Source organism: Chenopodium album, chromosome 25 (genome assembly GCF_948465745.1).
Source record: "Chenopodium album chromosome 25, dcCheAlbu1.1, whole genome shotgun sequence".
Taxonomy (NCBI): domain Eukaryota; kingdom Viridiplantae; phylum Streptophyta; class Magnoliopsida; order Caryophyllales; family Amaranthaceae; genus Chenopodium; species Chenopodium album.
Window position 1 is genome coordinate 30,028,314 of NC_137858.1, and position 19,614 is coordinate 30,047,927.

The window sequence follows — 19,614 nt, forward strand, 5'->3', positions numbered from 1 at the left end:
AAGAGCTTTCTAACGACATATTATATGCCTTATTTGGACTTCTGGATCAAAAGATATGATAAAAACAAAATCCGCAAAAACTGCTATCCATCGAGTTTTATTTCAATTCGAATTTGGATTCTTTACTTATTCTTCGACTCTCCTTTTTCCTATAAATAGATGTCATATCTCCCATTTTTCAAATGATCAACAAGCTTGATCACAATCATCAACTCTCATCAAGAATTACTTGATTCTCTCTCTCTCTTTTCTAAACTAACCCTTTTACAAACACAATTCCGCATTCATTAGTTCTAGACACACCTAGCCAAGTTCGAAGTTGCCTTCGCCCTAGACGTGAAAGGTTGATAATTTCTGAGGGTTTGGTCCCAAATACAGTCTAAAATTTTTAACTCTTTCTTTCAATTATTTAATTTAATTCTTTGATTTATTATTTCATTGAAGTTTACTAACGTGTGTAAGAGGTACGAGGCGTCAAAGTATGTAATCTTATTGCTCTATTCTAGTATAAACCATGTTTATTATTTATTAATTCCTAGTATCATGTTAGGATGTGTTAGGGTTCTTCTTATGGTTTCTAATATCATATCAATATCATATTAGTATGATGTTAGGCTTAAAGCTTTGATCTTTATTGTTTAGTGACATGCTAGGATTTGTTATTAATCTTGTTAGTATCATGCCTAGGATCTTGCTATTGTTATCAAGCATTAATATGCCTTATGATGATCATAATGATTGTAGTTATGATTATTATTATGTTGCTTGATGTACATTTGTTATTGTTATTGCTTGATCACGCCTTTTATGCATGTTTAAAGGGAATTTGTATTTGAAATCACGCCTAATAAGATAATTAATAATTTGGTTTTGGCTAATATGATTTTAATTCAAGTGATCGCTAATAATAGTTTTATTTGTGCATTAATATTCAACCATCATAGATTAAACAGGTTTGGGGTTAATCTATTGATTGTATGTTAGTCAGAAAGCGCACATGAATACGAGTAGAATAAAGTAGATGTCTATTTTATAGGGCGGATTCTTTCTCTTTTAGATTGGATTCGTACCCTTATCCCCGAACACCAGTCATGGTTCTAGAGCTATTGGAGTTGACGATCTCATGGATCGTTAAGGTGTTTAACCTTCACCTTGTGAACGGTTTACAAGTTCCTAAAACTTGTTGGCGACTCTTTTGCTCTAGCTTCCTTCCCTTTGGACGCCACCATGCTTAAGTGTATGATCACAGTGGAGTTCAAGTTTGGGATAATGCTTGAAATATTCCCTACAGTTTTTGGCGACTCCACTGGGGAGGATTTTTATTTTAATTCCTAAATTTTATTTTGGCAATGATTTAGAATGAGCGGATGAGACTCGAAAAGTTCTAAGTATTACATGTGCGTAAATTTGATTAACATTATTGTCATATGCATAAAAAAGGTTCGCATTGGAGAGAACATCCAAAATGAGTAAAAATCATAGGATTTTTACACGTAGGAAATTTGACAAATATCTTTTACAACTTGAATCGAAACAATACTGCGAAAACTGGAAAATTCTAAGAACACAGAAAGCTGCTGAGGCATATATGTAAGAACTAGTGCCGAGAAAACAGAGCCAGCACCTTGCGATGGCTCTGTCTCCTGGCGATAAGCTTATCGTCTGGCGACAGGGTCATCTCCAGGCGCCAGTCTCTGTTGTCTTGCACAAAGTTCTTCTAATACCGAGCCAGAACTATGCCTTCTTGTTTTGACTAGTTCTAGCACTGTTGGCTCGATTCTACTTCCTGATTGAGTTTTTCTCTCTTTTCCGAACCCATATGTGTTCTACATATGGCCATAACCCTCTGGGGGTTCACGCTCCGTCCACCCAATCGAACTCTCCTGGCAACGACGGGTACATCCGAATTTGTGAATCCACTAAACCGTGGAAGCAAGTTTAACTTGCAGGGCCCATCCATACGCGCCAACCTTCCAAAGGTAAGGCGTCCGCGCGATGTATTCGTACTCACAATTATGAACCCTCTTTGACTAACCCATATCCTTGAATTTTAGAGAACTAGAGCCATGGTTAGGTTGCAAACTCATTGCATCATATTGTGACTACTTTACTACTTGTGCATCTTTTACTTGTGCATACTTCTTATGTGACTAAGCTAACCGTTTGTTTTGACTTGTGTTTATAAATAAGTCATAATAAAATAACCAATGAATAAAGGAATTTGGTTAATGAATTAATTAATTAATTAATTTGAACTTATAAATACATCTAGAATCGAGTCATAGTTGCTTTAAGTCAACCCGGATTTTTATTCCAGTATACTGCACAAGCGTCAACTTGTTTTTCTCATAGCCGGAGTTCTGGGAAGAACTACGAGTCGTACAACCTATGGTTCTGTAACACCGAGTTTTATCTTTCACTAGGCGTTGGTATTGTCCTAATCAGAATCAAAGATCAAAAGTTATGACTTAAATACTACAGTCTGTCCAATTTAGTGCACACACATGAAGTCTTAACTTAGTCTTTGTTCAAGTTTAGTCACATAGTTTAGTCACATGCATGGTCATGATAAAGTCTTAGGATGTCACCTAAACTAACTAGTCTTAGCACACACTTTGTGAATATGTCACCATTACCATGTCTTAGGTTCATGCATGAGTCGTTTTTTTGTGATATGAGTTAAGGGTCCATTCTATTTCTATTCTCTTCCAGTTCTCTTCCCATTTATTGCATGTTGAATGGAGCTTGAGTCAAAATAATAAAAAACTTACCCCTAATTTCCCTTTCCACAGTACCTGGTCAAGGAGAGAAGGGAGATTAATTAAGGACAACACCTTTATTCAAGTTCAACTTTTTGATAAACCAGTTAGTCGGAAAAGAAAAGCTAAGAAGATAATGGTAAGTCAAGAAGAAGTCAAGGACCTTAAGAAAGAAGTAGCTAACATGACTGAGATGATGAAGGCTTTGGCCCTTCAAATTAATAACGGTGTAAGGCAGCAACAAATGGAGCTCATGCAAGAAAGCTTGAGCAAGCTCTCTAGTGATTTTAGGTTCCAAGTCATTAGCTCATAAGGGGTCTTAGTGGACAAGGAGCTTCTTCCGCAGAAGTTCAACGCCAATGACATCCCTAAATTTAAGCCAACTGACAATCCTTACTTTCATCTAAGAGACTTTAAAACTATAATAAACATTAAAGGGATTGATAAGAACATTTTTCACTCTTTGTTCTCGCTATCTCTTGAAAATGTTTGTCAACATTGTTCTTTTCCCTTGATAAAGAAAAGACCTCTACTTGGGAGGGAATAAAAAACGCTTTCATTGATAGATATAAGTGCAATATTCAAATCAAAATCGACCATAGACAATTTGAGATGCTAAAGCAAAAAGAAAACGAAGGGTTCACTTCTTTCTTCAACAAGTGGAAGGAAACTTCCGCCAATATGAAAGAAGTCCCTACTGAAAAAGAATTCGTGAGGATGTTCATAAAAAATTTACAAGAAAAGTATTTGAAGCACTTAAAATATCAACACAACTTGAATACTTTCAAGGCCGTCTATGACATAGGCATCGAGATTGAAGATGACCTTGCCAAGCAAAAAGCTAATAACAATAGTAACCACAGTGGCTGGAAAGGAAAGAAGAACGACAATCCTTCTTCTTCCGAAAACGCCCACTCTAGTAACAATGTTAGTACCTTTGATCTCAGTGAAGTCTTAGCCATGGATAACCAAGGATCTAAGAAGCCACTAAGGAAAGACTTCATCCCCATTGGGACGAGCTATGATGCTGCCTTCGATCGACTCCATACTAAGGAGGGACTCATTACTCCCATTGGACCTATTCAAGATCCCGCACCTGAAAAGAGATTGCCTAGTTGGAATCCAAATTCGCATTGCAAGTACCATCAAGGTAGGGGTCATACTACTGAGAGCTGTTGGAAGCTAAAGGAGGCCATCCAATATTTGATCGACAATAACAAGCTTCCTATATCTCCAGTTGGCAAGAAGACTGAGTGATAATAAGGCAGAAGACAATAGGCGAGCTTCAACGATAAGATTTCGTGACCTCTTTTTCTATTTCTTTTTTTTTATTCCTTTCCCTAATAAGTCTAGCATAGACACCTTTCGTTTTCCTTAGATTTATTTTGTAGGTTTTTTCTTTTTCCTTTTAATAAAATGAACATTTTATTTCTCGCATATGATCATTACATCGAATTGCAAAAAAAAAAAAAAAAAAAAAAAAAAAAAAAAAAAAAAAAAAAAATCCTAGTCAAATTAAGAACAAGGTATACCCATGATCAGAGGCACCTCTTGTAGCCATATCATACCTCTCACCCTTCAAATATACAATCCTTTCTTGATAAACCACTTTGAGCCTCGTCTAACAATAGACCTTTCTTTCTTCAACCCACATCTACCTAACCTTGGGAAGGGATGGTGTACAATTTATGCAATTTCAAAATACAAAGGTTTCAGTGATCTCAAAAGAATACAATAAAAATAAAAAATTAAATGAAATTATACAAAAGGGCAAGTGTTCCAATGTCTTTGATATTAAAATATCTTTGATAAGAACACGTCTTGGATTGTGTTTCTTATCGAGTGCTCGGTACCGTGCTCGAGAAACACGAATGCCAAGTGAGTGATAGATCGCATGATCGGGATTTCCCACACTTATAAAAATAAAATAAATGCAAAAGCAAAAGAGAGACCAAAATATAAACAAAAGAGAGTTCAAAAGTAAGAAACCTCAAGCATAAAAATATAAAGATTCAAAAGCAAAGTTGCACACCATTTGGGGGCTTATCTAGGGTCTTGAGCCTTTATCCCCTTCTTCTCTAACCTTTCACCTAACCACGTTACAACCCTTAAAAAGACCTTTTTGAGGTATACACACACTTGTGCGAGGTTCGGCTAGAGCTAGGTTCGGCCTAATTCCTAACAGATACGTAGGAAACCTCACAAAGGGGTGCAACCATAATAAAAATGCATTCATATTCACATTCACACACCCACACCATGATCATATCAAAGGATCTCCAATGCTCATCCCTATTCATTTAGAGCTAGACTTGGGGGCTTGATCCCTACATCATTAGCTTACCTAGCCTAAGAGTCACCATTATTCATTAATTTGACTCTTCTCAAAATTATATTTCACATACACTTAGCCGTTGCAGCCTAACCTTAGTGTCACTTTCACACACTGCACAGATACATAACCAAATAGTCCTTCCCTTAGGAACCCTTTCTCATGAAATCTTAACACAACGTTGAAGCATACTTTGTCATATCAAGATCACTCATTGTCATGATCATCATTGCATCATAAAGTATGAAGTGCTTAGCCTCCGTGCCTAAGTCACCTAAATTCTTTCAACTAAGATAGTCTTGGATGGATCAATCCTTGCACCTTGAGAGTTGGCGATCATCGAATGAAGTGAAAGTGTGAAAATTCTAGTATTGCGGTAGTTTTTATTAAATATCTTTCTTTTTGTTTTCGAAAATATACCTTTTTCATACTCTATTTATTAAAACGTCCAGTCCTATTTAGTTTGGTTCATGATAAGAGTCCAATAATAGTGTAGCCGGGTGAGGCTTGAAATGACCTTTCCAACGATATATTATAAGCCCAATTTCCGATGAATAATGAGGATGTTATGGCCAAAGTACTAAACTGGGCCCAAACCGGATTTTACCTACGACCCAATGATCATGTGGATGATCCAAAGGTTTAATCCTATTCCTCAAATGATTAGGATTGATTAGAAGCTTCTATAAGTTTCTAAAAGATCTTAATTATCCTTTTTTGAAAAGATAAGATTAAAGAGTTTGAAATTGAATAAAATTACTCTTTTTGAGAGTCCTAATTCTATTCAAATTTAAAGATGTTCAAGGACAATCAGATATTATTATTGTTTCTTATAATCTGTATCCAAATTTTATATGGTTGGATAGATCTTGAAATTATCTTTACAATGATATATTATAATATTAATTCCGAGCTATAAAAAAAAGATATGAAAGAAATACGAAACTTTATCCAAAACTAACACCGTCCCACTATTTCGGCCATATATTTTTATTTACAAAATATTTTAATCTGATTCAAATTGGGTTGAAAAGTAGACTTCTAGAGCTTTCGAACGACATATTATATGCTTTATTGGGACTTTTGGATTAAAAGGTATAATAAAAATAAAATCTGTAAAAACTGTTGTCCAACGAGTTTTATTTCGATTCGAATTCGGATTCTTTTCTTATTCTTCGACTCTCCTTTTTCCTATAAATAGATGTCATATCTCCCATTTTTCAAATCATCAACAAGCTTGATCACAATCATCAATTCTCATCAAGGATTCCTTGATTCTCTCTCTCTCTCACTTTTTTAAACCAACCCTTTTTTACAAACACAATTCCGCATTCATTAGTTCTAGATACACCTAGCCAAATTCGAAGTTGCCTTCGCCCAAGACGTGTGACAAGGGAATAATCGCGTCGTTAAACAACTACACCTAGATCAAATACAATTTATAACACTCATCTAACCTAATACGAGTATATGGCAAGAAGAGGGGTCGAACCACAAGGAACGATTAAACACTACCATATGCTATCAACAACTAAGCTAGTCTGGAATTAGGGAAGGTAAACTAAAGGTCTCAACAAACTAAACTAGAGACAAAGCATTAAGGGAAATGGTCTAGGAGTAGCAATCACTCAAGCATAAACAAAGGCATAGAAGTTGAATTAATTATGAACTAAACATGCTCGAATATCGAAGTAAGGTCCAATCTAACCGCTTTCCGAGGCTAATCGGCTTCTCCTAACATAGCTTTATGTTTCCACACTAGAACCATATATTGGGAGGTACTATTAAATAACAATCGATAATAATGAACCTTAACTAAGTCAACTTCCGTTCCTTCTAAGCAAAGATTCACTTTTAATCAACAACAATGTGCACTTGCAAGAAGATTAAAGAATATCAAGCATATAAAGACTTTAATCACAAATAAATCAACTCTAAACCTAGAACCTGCTCAAGATCCAACTACACCACAACCATCCCCTCAATGGGGAAATTACTCACTGATCATTATAATAACAAGATTAATCAACAAATAATCAAGAATAAACATGATCAACAAGCAATACCAACAACAAAAATAATAATCAAAATAAAGCAATAAAAATAGACGAGAAAGAGTTAGAGATTCTCATTGATTGAAGATGTAAATCTATAGAAAAGATGATCAATTTTTTCTTCAAAATCCAAGTTCAACAATGGTGAAACCCTCACTTTCTCTCTCTAAACTACCCTAACCCTAAGCTAAACCTAGAGAGAGAAACTCTCCTAAAAACTAATTAGAAGTATAGAATAATAGGTAACTGAAAAGTTATTTCTAATTATCCCCAAAAATGGGTATTTATTTACAAGTTTAAAAGGAAAATATAATAGAAAGAAATAAAAGAAAGTTAAAAGAAAAGGAAAAGAAAGTAAAATAAATAAGAAAGGAAAAGAAAAGAAAAGAAAAATAAAGATTAAAGGAAACTAAAAGAAATTAAAAGAAAGAAAAGTAAAACAAAAACAAAACAAAAGTAAAAAAGGAAAACGAAGTCCAGACTTCGTATTTCGCTGCTCTTGTAAATGGGAAATAATCCCATGCTTCACACCATCACAAACATCAACCATCACCGTTAGATCGCCAAGATTAATCAACATCAACGACCCAATTTATACCCAGCTGTGCGCACGCGCAAAGGGGTCTTCAAGCGCGCACCGAGAGTGAATTAGGCTGCTAGTCGGTGATGGCGGAAGTTGCTATTTGCGGGGATGAACTAGAAGAATTATTGCGGGACTGATGGCTGATTTGATTGTTTCTAGGTGTGGGTTGAGTGAGGAAGCAGCTGCGGTGGTGCTGGTGGCTGCGAACTAGTAGTTGGTGGTTGGTGATTGGTGCGGAGTGTGGGTTGGTTGTTGTTGCGGCTGGAGCAGGGGAAGGTGGTGTGAAGGTGGTGGTGAACGGTGATGGTTGATTGATAGGTGCGACAGTAATGGAAAATTGGTGGTTTCCGGTGACTGAGATTAATGCGGGCTGGTGGTGATTGGAGGTGAAATGCGTGTTAATTGCAGGGGAAGTGCGTGTGGCTGCTGCCGAGTGTTGTGTTGCTGCTTTGTGTGAGCTGGTGGTGTGAAGCGGTGAGGCTCTTCTGCGCTCTCGAGCATCAAGCTCGTGTGATGACCACGAACAAGGCAGCCCAAATTTCTCAAATTTGCGTGTTCATCACCAAAGTTAATGAGAGCGCAATCATGAGAGCGCAACACCTTGAACTTGGAATATGGACTTGAAATACACATCTTGACCCGAACAAACACCTACACAAAACACCAAACAAACCGAGAGGAGAAACCGAGACAAATAAAATAAAATAAATAAAATAGAAATAAATAAAATGAAATAGAAAATAAGAGACATAAAACTAAACTAATAAAAATAAACAAAAACTATACAAGCAAAGAAAGTAAAATAAAATAACAAAATAAACATAAAGCTAATAAAATAAAGGAAATAAACTAAAATGCTCCAAAATTACCAAAATAAACTAGAAACTTTATTAAAGAGAAAACAAGAGAATAAAAGGAAAATAAACACGGAAAAGACTCTAAAACTACTCCTTAGGAGTGACATAAATGTCACTCATCAACGTGAAAGGTTGATAATTTCTGAGGGTTCGGTCACAAATCCAGTCTAAACTTTCTAACTCTTTCTTTCAATTGTTTAATTTAATTCTTTGATTTATTATTTCATTGAAGTTTACTAACGCGTGTATTTTAGAAAGAGGTACGAGGCATCAAAGTATGTAATCTTATTGCTCTATTCTAGTAGAAATCATGTTTATTATTTAATAATTCCTAGTATCATGTTAGGATGTTATTATTGTTTTCTAGTATCATGTTTAGGGTGTTTCCTATGCTTTTTAGTATCATAGCAATATCATATTAGTATGATGTTAGGTTTAAAGCTTTGATCTTTATTATTTAGTGACATGCTAAGATTTGTTATTAATCTTGTTAGTATCGTGCCTAGGATCTTGTTGTTGTTATCAAGCTTTATTATGCCTTATAATGATTATGATGACTGTAGTTATGATTATTATTATGTTTCTTGATGTATATTTGTTATTTTTATTGCTTGATCATGCCTTTTATGCAGGTTTAAAGGGAATTTGTATTTGAAATCACGCTTAATAAGATAATTAATAATTTGGTTTAGGCTAATATGATTTTAATTCAAGTTATCGCCAATAATAGTTTTTTTTGTGCATTAATATTCAACCAACATAGATTAAATAGGTTTAGGGTTAATCTATTGATTGTATGTTAGTCAGAAAGCGCACATGAATACGAGTAGAATAAAGTAGATGTCTATTTTATAGGGCAGGTTCTTTTTCTTTTAGATTGGATTTGTACCCTCATCCCCGAACACCAGTCATGGTTCTAAAGCTATTGGAGTTGACGATCTCATGGATCGTTAAGGGGTGTAACCTTCACCTCGTGAACGGTGTACAAGTTCCTAAAACTTGTTGACGACTCTTTTGCTCTAGCTTCCTTCCCTTTGGATGCCACCATGCTTAAGTGTGTGATCACAATGGGGTTCAAGTTTGGGATACTGCTTGAAATATTCCATACAAATATATACTCAAATAAGTATGAAATTTGGCTTTAATTATCATCAGCAATATCATTAGACATAAAGATGAACTTAAAAAGGTCGGCGCAAAGGCAAGCCTAAACTAAATTAAAGATCAATGTCCAGGTCATCCTCAATTTTCTTGAAAGCCGAAATCACCTCTTCACTTTTTTGCCTCTTGTATGACAAAGAAGAAGACAAAGATATTTCCTGAGGCCTTTTGTTTTTCACCGTCTTTCGGATGTTATCATCGATTTCAACCCCAAATTCACGAGCCATGTCCGAATCTGATATTGCTTTCGAAGAAAACTTGCTAACCCCTTTCTTGTCCTTGAGCCAAAGCTAAACCCACCCTTTTCTTAGACCACCCATGTAGCCTTTTGAGACGGTTACATTCCACCCACTCATAGTTTGTTTCATTGTATCAAACCGAGCCCCCATCACAAAAGTGAGGTAAGTGGCAAATGCTTCCCTCATCCTTTTCCTAGTATTTGTACTGTTATCATAATTAAACAAATATGTAAAATTGAAAGAGTTAAAGTGCAATATAGGGGTATTGGATGTATCAAACTCCTTAAGAGGTAGGTTTGGTAACCCCCGCCAAATCCTATGAAGAAAGCCTCAAGAAAGGAGGAGTAGTTGTCCTTGCGGTGTTGTGAAGCTCTTGAATCTCTGTTTTCCTTGATTACGAATTCCCAAAGATAGGACCGTGCTTGCTTCAATGATGCATGCATAATATTCATCATTCGTAAACTGTTCATCATCCATTCTCTTTGTCGCCATGATTGAAGAGTTCTCAAACCCTTGAGGTGGGATCGTACTCGGTGGAATAGCATTGATGCTGTGCCTTTCAAATTTCCCAGGGGAGGTGGCCTATTCTGATATCCCCAAGGTGTGAAAAATCGTTCCAGGCCCTCCCCTTTGTCGATTTGTATGCTGTGCAGAAAAGGATTCCCCTCTTTCATATGTTGACCCTTTAATTTGAAGAAAGCCCGAGGTGGAGCATGCTGTACATAGCTAGCCTGCATGGGCTAGGACCTGAGTTCCTTTCAGTGTGCAAAAAGTGTTCAGCAATAGGGTTTTGATTTCTTTGAGAATCAGATGAATTACCCATATTAGGGTTCACACGTCCTCTTTGAATAAATCCGCGTATGGATCCCCACCAAGACCAATCTTCTTCCAAGCGAGAGAGCGAGATCCGATTGCACTCGGTCTTCTTCCATTTCCATGATCTCAGATTCATCAGTAGATAGATCTTCTTCACCTGAGAAGAAGTAATCACTTTTATCACTTTCTGTAGAAGAGAGTGGGTATTCATGTGGGTTGCCTTCATCAAACTCCACTTCTTCCATTGGTATTCTATTGTACAAAGGAGACCCATTCGGAGCTTTAATTTTCCACAGATCTACTCCCGTATTTTGAAACATGTACCAATCTAGTAAGCCTTGAATAAAATTCGAGTAAAAAGGGTATTCTGCTAGCCCATACGAAACCCTAATCCCATCAACTTCTACCTCCTCAAGCCTATGCCTAACCCTTCTCCTAGCTATTGTACCATGGAGAGAGCAACGGGAAGTAGCATCACCCACACAACCGCACGATTTATCGAATTTGTAAACCCTTCGTATCTCAAATAAACCCTGATTACCCTATCCCCTTTCATGAGAATAAAGCACCGGGATATTAGCGGCATAGATACATCTGCCGGCATTCTAGCCCTTAGTTCTGCTTGCAGGGGTAGATTATTGCCTTTATGATTCAGTTCTACAATTTATCCAACATGGCGTAGGATTTGCCTAGCCTACCCTGAAGTTAGGTAGGCCAAGGGAAGGCTATACACCCTACAATTTATCCAACATGGCAAAGTCGAACTCCCTCACATGCTCACACACCAACACTGCTGCCCACTTCTTATCCTTCACCACACAACCACCTATCCTACTCCACAACTCAACCCCATCTCCCACTCCCCTGCTTTCCTCGACAACACCAAAAACAATAGCAGCAAATCAACATCACTCACAATACCAACATCACCCACAAACCACACATTCCCACATCCAGACTCACGCAACCCCACAACCACCACCAATCTCAGCCTCCACAGCCGCCGCAACCACCAACTCCACCTCACCAATCAAGGTCTCCCCTGCTCCAGCAAGAACCGCAGCAACCTGTCTCCATTCACCACCGCTGTACAACCACCAATTCGCACAAGGAAAAAGCCCTACGAATTGTAGCAACAGAGCAGCCCACAACTTTTACCCACAAGCCTCAATTTAGCTCTAGTTTGATTGGAGCTTTGCGGGCGCGCAGCCCTGTCAGAAGGCGCACGCAATTGGAATCCAAACTCATAGTCGAGACAGTAGCTTTGCGCGACCTATGCGCGATGTCTTCGCGGGCGTGCATTTCTGGGTTCATATTGAACCATATCACGAGCTTCGCACATGATAATTAATGAGATCGAACGGTTGATATTGAAGGTGAAGGACGATGCTTGATGATTGTTGTTCATGGTGCTGCTGATTGAAGTTGATCGACGGTGATGATTGATGATGGTTGCGTGATGTTTGATGATGAAGCAAAGCAGCCACGAAATGAAGGGGGTCTGATGAAATTTGTGGGTCTGATGGGATTTGGGGGTTTTTTGTGTTTTACTTTTTTTTTAATTTTTCTTTTTATTTTTAGTTTTGTTATTTTTATTTTTCTTTTTATTTAGTTTAATTTCTATTTTATTTTCTTAGCTTGTATTATAAATACCCCTTTTGGGGTTATTTCTCTCTTAACACTTAACACTAATTCACCCTAGAGTAGTTTAGCCTCTTTTATTATCTCTCTCTTAGGGTTTGATTAGGATTTTCTCTCTCTTGTTTAGGAGTAGTTTAGAGAGAGAAAGCTTGGGTTTTTCATGGAGTTTTAGAGATTTTGAAGAAGCATTTTTGTGGATTTTTCTTTTCATTTATTCAATGAGTCTTCCTAACTTTCTCTCACCTTTATTGCTTTCATTTATTATTGTTTTTGCTTATTTATTTATTTATTGATTTGAGTAGATTAATTAGTTTAGTTGTTTGATTTTTGCTTTTATTCTTGTTATACCTTGTTTTCCATGTTTTTGTTCACCATGTTAGCTTAGATTTTGTTCTAGGGAAATGGATGAAGGTTATGTCAATAAATTAAATGATTGATTGTGATTAATATGAAATTGTTTCTTGATTATTGTGTATGGATGATGCTTTTATGGATTAGAATCTTTCTAGCTAATTGATTCTATGCTTTTAATTATGCTTTCAATCGATTGTGCGAGAGTGAGTTGGTTGAGAGCCCTAATTTCTTCCATACCTTTGCTAGGCTAGTTGCACGAGAGTGAATTAGTTTAGTAGGATAATTAACATGCTTAATTGTGCGAGAGTGAGTTAAATGTGTTGATTGTTCCTAATCGAGGTCATTTTCATCTAATTGTATGATGTTGTTGAATGCATTGATGTAATTGGATTCCACTTTCCCTAGTTTTAGTTGTTTGTTCTTAGTTGTGTTTAGTTGAATCTCTTTCTATCTCACAAGCTTTCCTAAGCTAGTAGTCTAATTAGCATAGATTGATACACTTAGTCTTCGTGGATCGACCCTTTACTTACCCTTATACTTGTATTAGGGTAGTTTAGGCTATAAAATAATTGATTTGATTAGGGTTAGTAGACCAACGACCTACTTTCACCGTTGATCACTTATATCCAGATTCTGATGCTCATTAATTATGAGCATTAGATGAATTTCCGTTGTTACTCATGACAATGCAGTAAGAAGAACAGAAAAAGTTAAGAACATAAGAAGAGTTAAGAAGAAGACAGACTGAGTGAGAAGCGAAAAAGACAAAAGAAGAGAATAAGGAATATGACTTGTTCTTTTGAAAAATCTATTGCTTTTATAGCCAAATTTGAGTTCTTGAAAGTTGAAGCAATTCAAGCATGGGGATCAAGGATTGGATATATTAATGTTATAAATTAATTAGCCGACTCTAGCACCTGTAGATAAAAAGAGCAAAAACTGCTAACTTGTATTGGATGCGAAAACCAAAGGTGGCGCTCAGAAGTATTGGAAGAAGAGGAGTTGTTGAAAAGCTTACACCTTTTATGGGAGTCGAGGAGTTTTACCAAATTACAACATTAATTTTCTTGAAAATCTAAAAAGAACAAAGAAAACCCACAGACAGTAGCAAACGATTGAAATCTTTCCAACCTAGATGAAGCTATGCGACAATCCTACCCACAAGGATTGCCAAAGATATCAAGGAAAACCTATAGTAAGCAAATGATTCGGACTCAAAAAACAAAGAACCCTAGCAAAATAGGGAAAACTCAGATTTTAGAGAGAGAAACTCTCAGATTTTAGAGAGAGAATATACTTAATGATGAGAATGTAGTTATTTGTTCTAACTTTGTCATTGATGGATATAACTCATCTTATGACATTTAACTTTAAAATAATTTTATTTCAAAAGTACATATGTATCTTCTATGATTTATTTGCAAACATAAATAGCATGAAAAATGTGTACACTTTTTTTTTTTCGCTTAATGTACTTATCTTAAAACTAATCATTATTCAAACATGATATATAAAATTCTACGTGACTTGTATCCAACATCTTTATTTAAATTTGAGAAATTAACTCGATCATATCTTTGTGAGGCTTAAACTTTGCTTGCAAAGGCTTGGCTTTCCACATACTAACTGCAACCTTCTCTTCAAAGTCTACTTCTTCCTCACCACTCTCCCATTCAAAGCATTGTATTAACGAGCCCAATGTAAATCCAACGACTCGTGTTGCCATGTTCTCACCAGGACAAGCTCTTCGCCCCGAGCCAAAGGGCATGAACTGATATCCAACTCGATCACCTTCAACATTTTCAAATCTCTCAGGCTTAAATTTACTTGGTTCATCCCATACTTTGGAGTCATTTTGAATGGCCCATAGATTCAAAGTTAGCATGGTGCCTTTAGGAATGTGATACCCTCCAACAACACAATCTTCCGAGGACTCGTGTGGTGGTAGAATGGGCGTGACAGGGTACATTCGTAGCGTCTCGTTTATTATACAATGAAGATAAGGAAGATGTTGAAGGTCTTGCTCCTCAATCAAGTGATCACGTCCTACGTGCTCATCAATTTCTTTCTTTGCTTTCTTATAACAATCAGGATGTTTTAGTAACAATGTTACTGCCCATTCAATTACGCTCGATGATGTTTCTGTCCCGGTTAACAATAATATCTGATAAAATTGAGAAAATTAGTATTAAGATGTTGGAAAAAGTTGCATATTGCCTTGTGTGATGTAATTTTGACTGCAACTACGTATATCAAAATAAGTTAATTATGGTATTTTTACTACTTACAAGTTAATGTTCAAATTCTTTTAAGTATCTGATATAGTCATTTATGCTATGTTTGGATAACAATAGTGAAAGGAAAGGGAAGGGAAGGAAAAAGGAGAAATGGAAAGGAAGGTGAGGAGAGGCGAGGCGAGGGAGAAGGAGACCTTCCGTTCTTCTTCCAAATCTCTTCAACAATGGAGGGATTTTGTTTATTAGAAGTGGAAGGAAAATGAATCCCTCCAATTCCCTCCCTTGCCCTCCTTACATAAGATAGCTTAACAAGAGAGGATGCATCCCTCCATTTCTCTTCTCTTCCTTTCCCTCTATTTCTCTCTATTCAAACATAGCGTAAGTCTAGCTAAAAATAAAACATAGCCTTGTGTGATGTAAATAACTGTTTTTAGTGTTTTATCATTTCGTCTAAATTATCAACAATTTCACGTCATTTTCATATTGTTGACAAAAATTGCCTCATTAATGGAATGAATGGGCCTACCTTATTTATAATAAGTCCAAATAAGACCTCTACTATAAGTCAAGCAATTATTTTGATAAGCCCAAATATAATTACTCCGTTTTTTACACCATAATTGATTTTTTAAAAGTTGGTATAGAGACGAATCAAACTAAGTTTCACATGACTATATTTGTATTTATGGATAAATTAAAAGATATGGTCAAAGCCTATTATATAAATAGAGTAAGGTCCTTTTAGTTAATTGAAATTATTTTGGCTGAATTTAAATTATTTTTATTGAACCGAAATTAATTTTACTAAACTGCAATTATTTTTGCTCAACTAAAATTATTTTTATTGAAAATCTATTATAGTTTTTCTTTAAAGGTACTGAATTTTACTAATTTTTATTAAATTAAATTTATTTTTATTGAGCTGAAATTATTTTTGCTTAAAATTTTTTTAAAGGCGAATGCCGCCCCCTAAAACTTCAATTAAAAAAAAAAAAAAAAAAAGTAAAAAGCAGTGGTAGGCTCATACCAGAACAAGGCCTTTGATGATATCATCAGTAAAATAAGAAGGATCAGTACTCTGAAGTCCAAGCAAAACTTGAATCAAATTCTTTTTCTTGCTGTTCTTACCATCATCATCTTCTTCCTCCATTATTTTACCTCGTTGTTCATCCACCAATTCTTGTAAAAACTTGTTAAATTTCACGAATACTGCCTTACATCTTTTCTCTGCTGGCTTATTCAACCCAAAATACTTAAAAAACGGGAAAAAATCTCCTGCACTAAACGCACCACCAATGGCCAACAACTCCTTAAACAACATCTTGAATCTCTTCCCTTCTTCGGTCTCTACCGCCTCGCCGTACATCCTTTTCCCTGCAATCATCCTCATCATGATGTTATTCGTAAGCTCTAGGATAGCAGGCTTAATCTCAATAATTGTACGATCCCGGCCTTCGGCTGCATTATCATTGATGCGTTTAACGAGTGATCGTACTTCCTCGGCTCGTATATCAGCCAACAAATGAAGCCGATGAGGGGATAATATTTCAGTTGCCGCGATCCTACGGTGGTTTCGCCATAGTGGACCGTATGGGGCCCACAGAATGGTGGTGTAGTCATATCCTATGATCTTGGCACCTATGAGGCGAGGACGGTTGGCAAAGATGATGTCGTTGTGGTGAAGACAGTCCTCGGCAGCTGATGCTGACGAGACTAGGAGAGTTCGGCGAAAGCCGAGCCAGAGTTGGACCACCGGACCGTAGCGGTCCGAGACCTTAACTAGGGTCCGGTGGATTTGGGCAGGGTTCTTTAGGAGGTAGAGATGGCCTAAGATTGGTATGGTTGGAAAGGGTGTGGGTGGATGATTCTGAAACTTGTGCAAGATTTTTTTTGTAATTATGTAAGAGACTATGAGTATAGCAGCATAAAATAGCAAACTTTCATCCATTTTTAAAGATGTGTGTTGTTTCAATTTGGTAAATAATTCGATGGTATGTATTCTGTTCTGATGGTATTCTGTTTTTATGAAGATCATATTATATTATTATATATAAAGCCAATAAAGGTGCCATTATACAATTTGGCTAGCTTGGTCGTGGTCAACCAAGACTTTTCTACCCGGCTATTGTGACCCGTAAGGTTGATAATTTGAATCAAATCATGAAGACTTGTAAAAGGGGATAGAGTGTGTAACTTCTCTACATACTCTCTCATAAGTCTCATGTCCAAATGTTATTCCCATTCTTACTATTTGTCAATGTAAATTTTAACCTTAAATATTGTTAGTTGTTCATTAATGAAAAATATAACAATTAAATATTAGTAAATTATTCATTAAAACAAATCAAATAAGACCTAATAACATAACATAACTATATTATATTTTATACAGTATATTAAAAGTAATTTTAAAAATTCTCCCACCTAATAAATATTGTCAAAATACTCCCTCTGTTTTTTATATACATCACTTTGACCGGCACATTTACCGAGACGTTACTTTGACCATTAATATCTTTAATTGTGCATTTGTAAAAAATGTAACAAACTTATATTATGAAACTAGACACTATGACAAATCTAATGATAAATTATATAATAATATTTATTTATTTTTTAGAGGTGGAAAAATTAAGTCAACCATGGTACGTAAATACTGCAATTGTCAAAGTGATGCATATAAAAAAGACGGAGGGAGTAACAAATGGGAAGAACAAAAAGGGACGAAGCGAAGGAGTAGTATTTCATGTTGGTGATAAATCAAATTTATATAGGATTTATAGGCACATTTATGCTAGTTTTCTAGTTGCTTTTGAGTCTTTTGTTACTTTTTAGGTCGCAATTGCATAAGTTGTCCATTTTGTGCTCTATTACGCTTCGTTTGTGTTTTCTTAATGTTTCAGGTAGTTTCTATAACTATTTGAACGCTTTCGGAGTGGTTTTGGAAGAATCGGACAATAAAAGGATAAAAAGTCGATGAATCGAGGTCACTCAATGAAGGATACGTGTTTGTGGAAGCTTAGGTTGATATTTATATGAATGAGTAATGAATATAGAATCAACAAGGGTCGTTATCCACTTTACAGAAATGAATTTGAGTTAGAAACGAAAAAAAACATAGGTTTGCAAAGTATCAAAAATGACCTTTGCTCGCTATTTTGGTCATATCTTGAGTTCTATAGATTGGATTGAAGCGGTTCAAGTTTCATTGGAAACTAATCTTGAAGAGCTTTCTATTGATAGGTTTCACGCCCCTATACGCTTCCTAGATCTCGAGATACAAGCCTTTTCAGTCGACTCTGCGAAGCCGCCGAACCATCGCCCAGCCATCGGGCGATGGCCGTGCTGTGCGAGCAAGGGTGGGCTGTTGCTTGGGGCGCTGGTTTCCTATCGCCCGATGGTCAAGTGTTGTTCCAACAATCGGACACCCATCGCCCGATGGGTGGGGTGTGCACGCAAGCCACGAGAAATCCTACATTAAATATAACTCTTTCAATAATTAACCAATCGTTGTATGACTTATGTAATTGCTATTTTCTGATTTTATTTTATTTTTTTATTTTTAGATTTGTTTTAGGATAATATAAATACCTCAAGGGATATTATTTTTCCTTATGCCTCTTTATACCTTTTATTTTACGTTCTTTTTAGTTTTCTCTCTTAAACCCTAGTTCTCATGGCATCTCCATGGATTTTTCCATGGATGATTCTTGGGTTTAACTATTTTAATTCATTGAGGTATTTTATTTCTATTTTCTTGCTTTTAATTATGTTTTATTCCTTAGATCTTGTTTTATTTATTTTTTTCATGCTAGAGTAGTTTTATTTTTAAGGTTTGGGAATCCTTGTTTATATTATGAATCTTGATTGATAATTTTAATATTTTGATTATTCATACCTCTAATTGATAGTGTTTTTATTGTTAATCTTACCACCTGATCATTCGTATGATTAATTCATTTTAATAAGAGTTTGAATCGAAAGATCTTACTTTTAGAGGCTTCTCTACAATTAGCAATTCTGATCATGTTAGCGACCGATCGAACTACATATGTTTAATTGAGAGCGTTAAGACCCGACCGTAGGCTTAGCAATTGCTCTAGATAATTGATTGACTGAATTATTATTGATATTTGATAGATTCAGAACTATAAACATAGTGAACCATGACCCTAGGATTTTTTTATTAATTGTTTTATTCCCATTTTAATTTAGACTATATATCTTTCAATCTCGAATTTCGTTACCTAGTTTAGTTTTGCCAAATTCTTAGAGGTTAGATTAAATAGCCATCTCTCTGTGGATTCGACCCTACTTACCCTACTAAACTGTTAGTTGGTTTTGTTAGGAATTTATTTTTGACAGGTGTACGATAGCCTATAAAATTTGAATGACTTTGGCTTGAGATTTTTTAGTAAGTTGATTACAATTCACGCATGTCGCGCATGATAAAGGCCATGTTCTTTAGGTAACCTTCAGATGATATTTAGATACATTTGTTCCCTTTGCGCACCCATGTTGTTGCCTTGTCTATTTATTGATATATAGCTACATTACAAGCCTCTTTAGCCCCATTGGTGA

The 19,614-nt window shown here is 35.9% G+C and overlaps 1 protein-coding gene across 1 annotated transcript; it reads right to left on the reverse strand.

Annotated features, from left to right (window-relative positions):
* Positions 1 to 14,111: 14,111 nt before the first annotated feature.
* On the reverse strand, positions 14,112 to 17,036 carry LOC145615219 (cytochrome P450 81Q32-like). The gene is made up of 2 exons (XM_081670285.1): positions 16,061 to 17,036; positions 14,112 to 14,960 (listed from the first exon to the last, which is right to left on the reverse strand). The coding sequence occupies exons 1-2, from the start codon at positions 16,979 to 16,981 to the stop codon at positions 14,343 to 14,345; spliced, it is 1,539 nt and encodes a 512-aa protein (XP_081526411.1). The 5' UTR covers positions 16,982 to 17,036; the 3' UTR covers positions 14,112 to 14,342.
* Between the last annotated feature and the right edge of the window lie 2,578 nt (positions 17,037 to 19,614).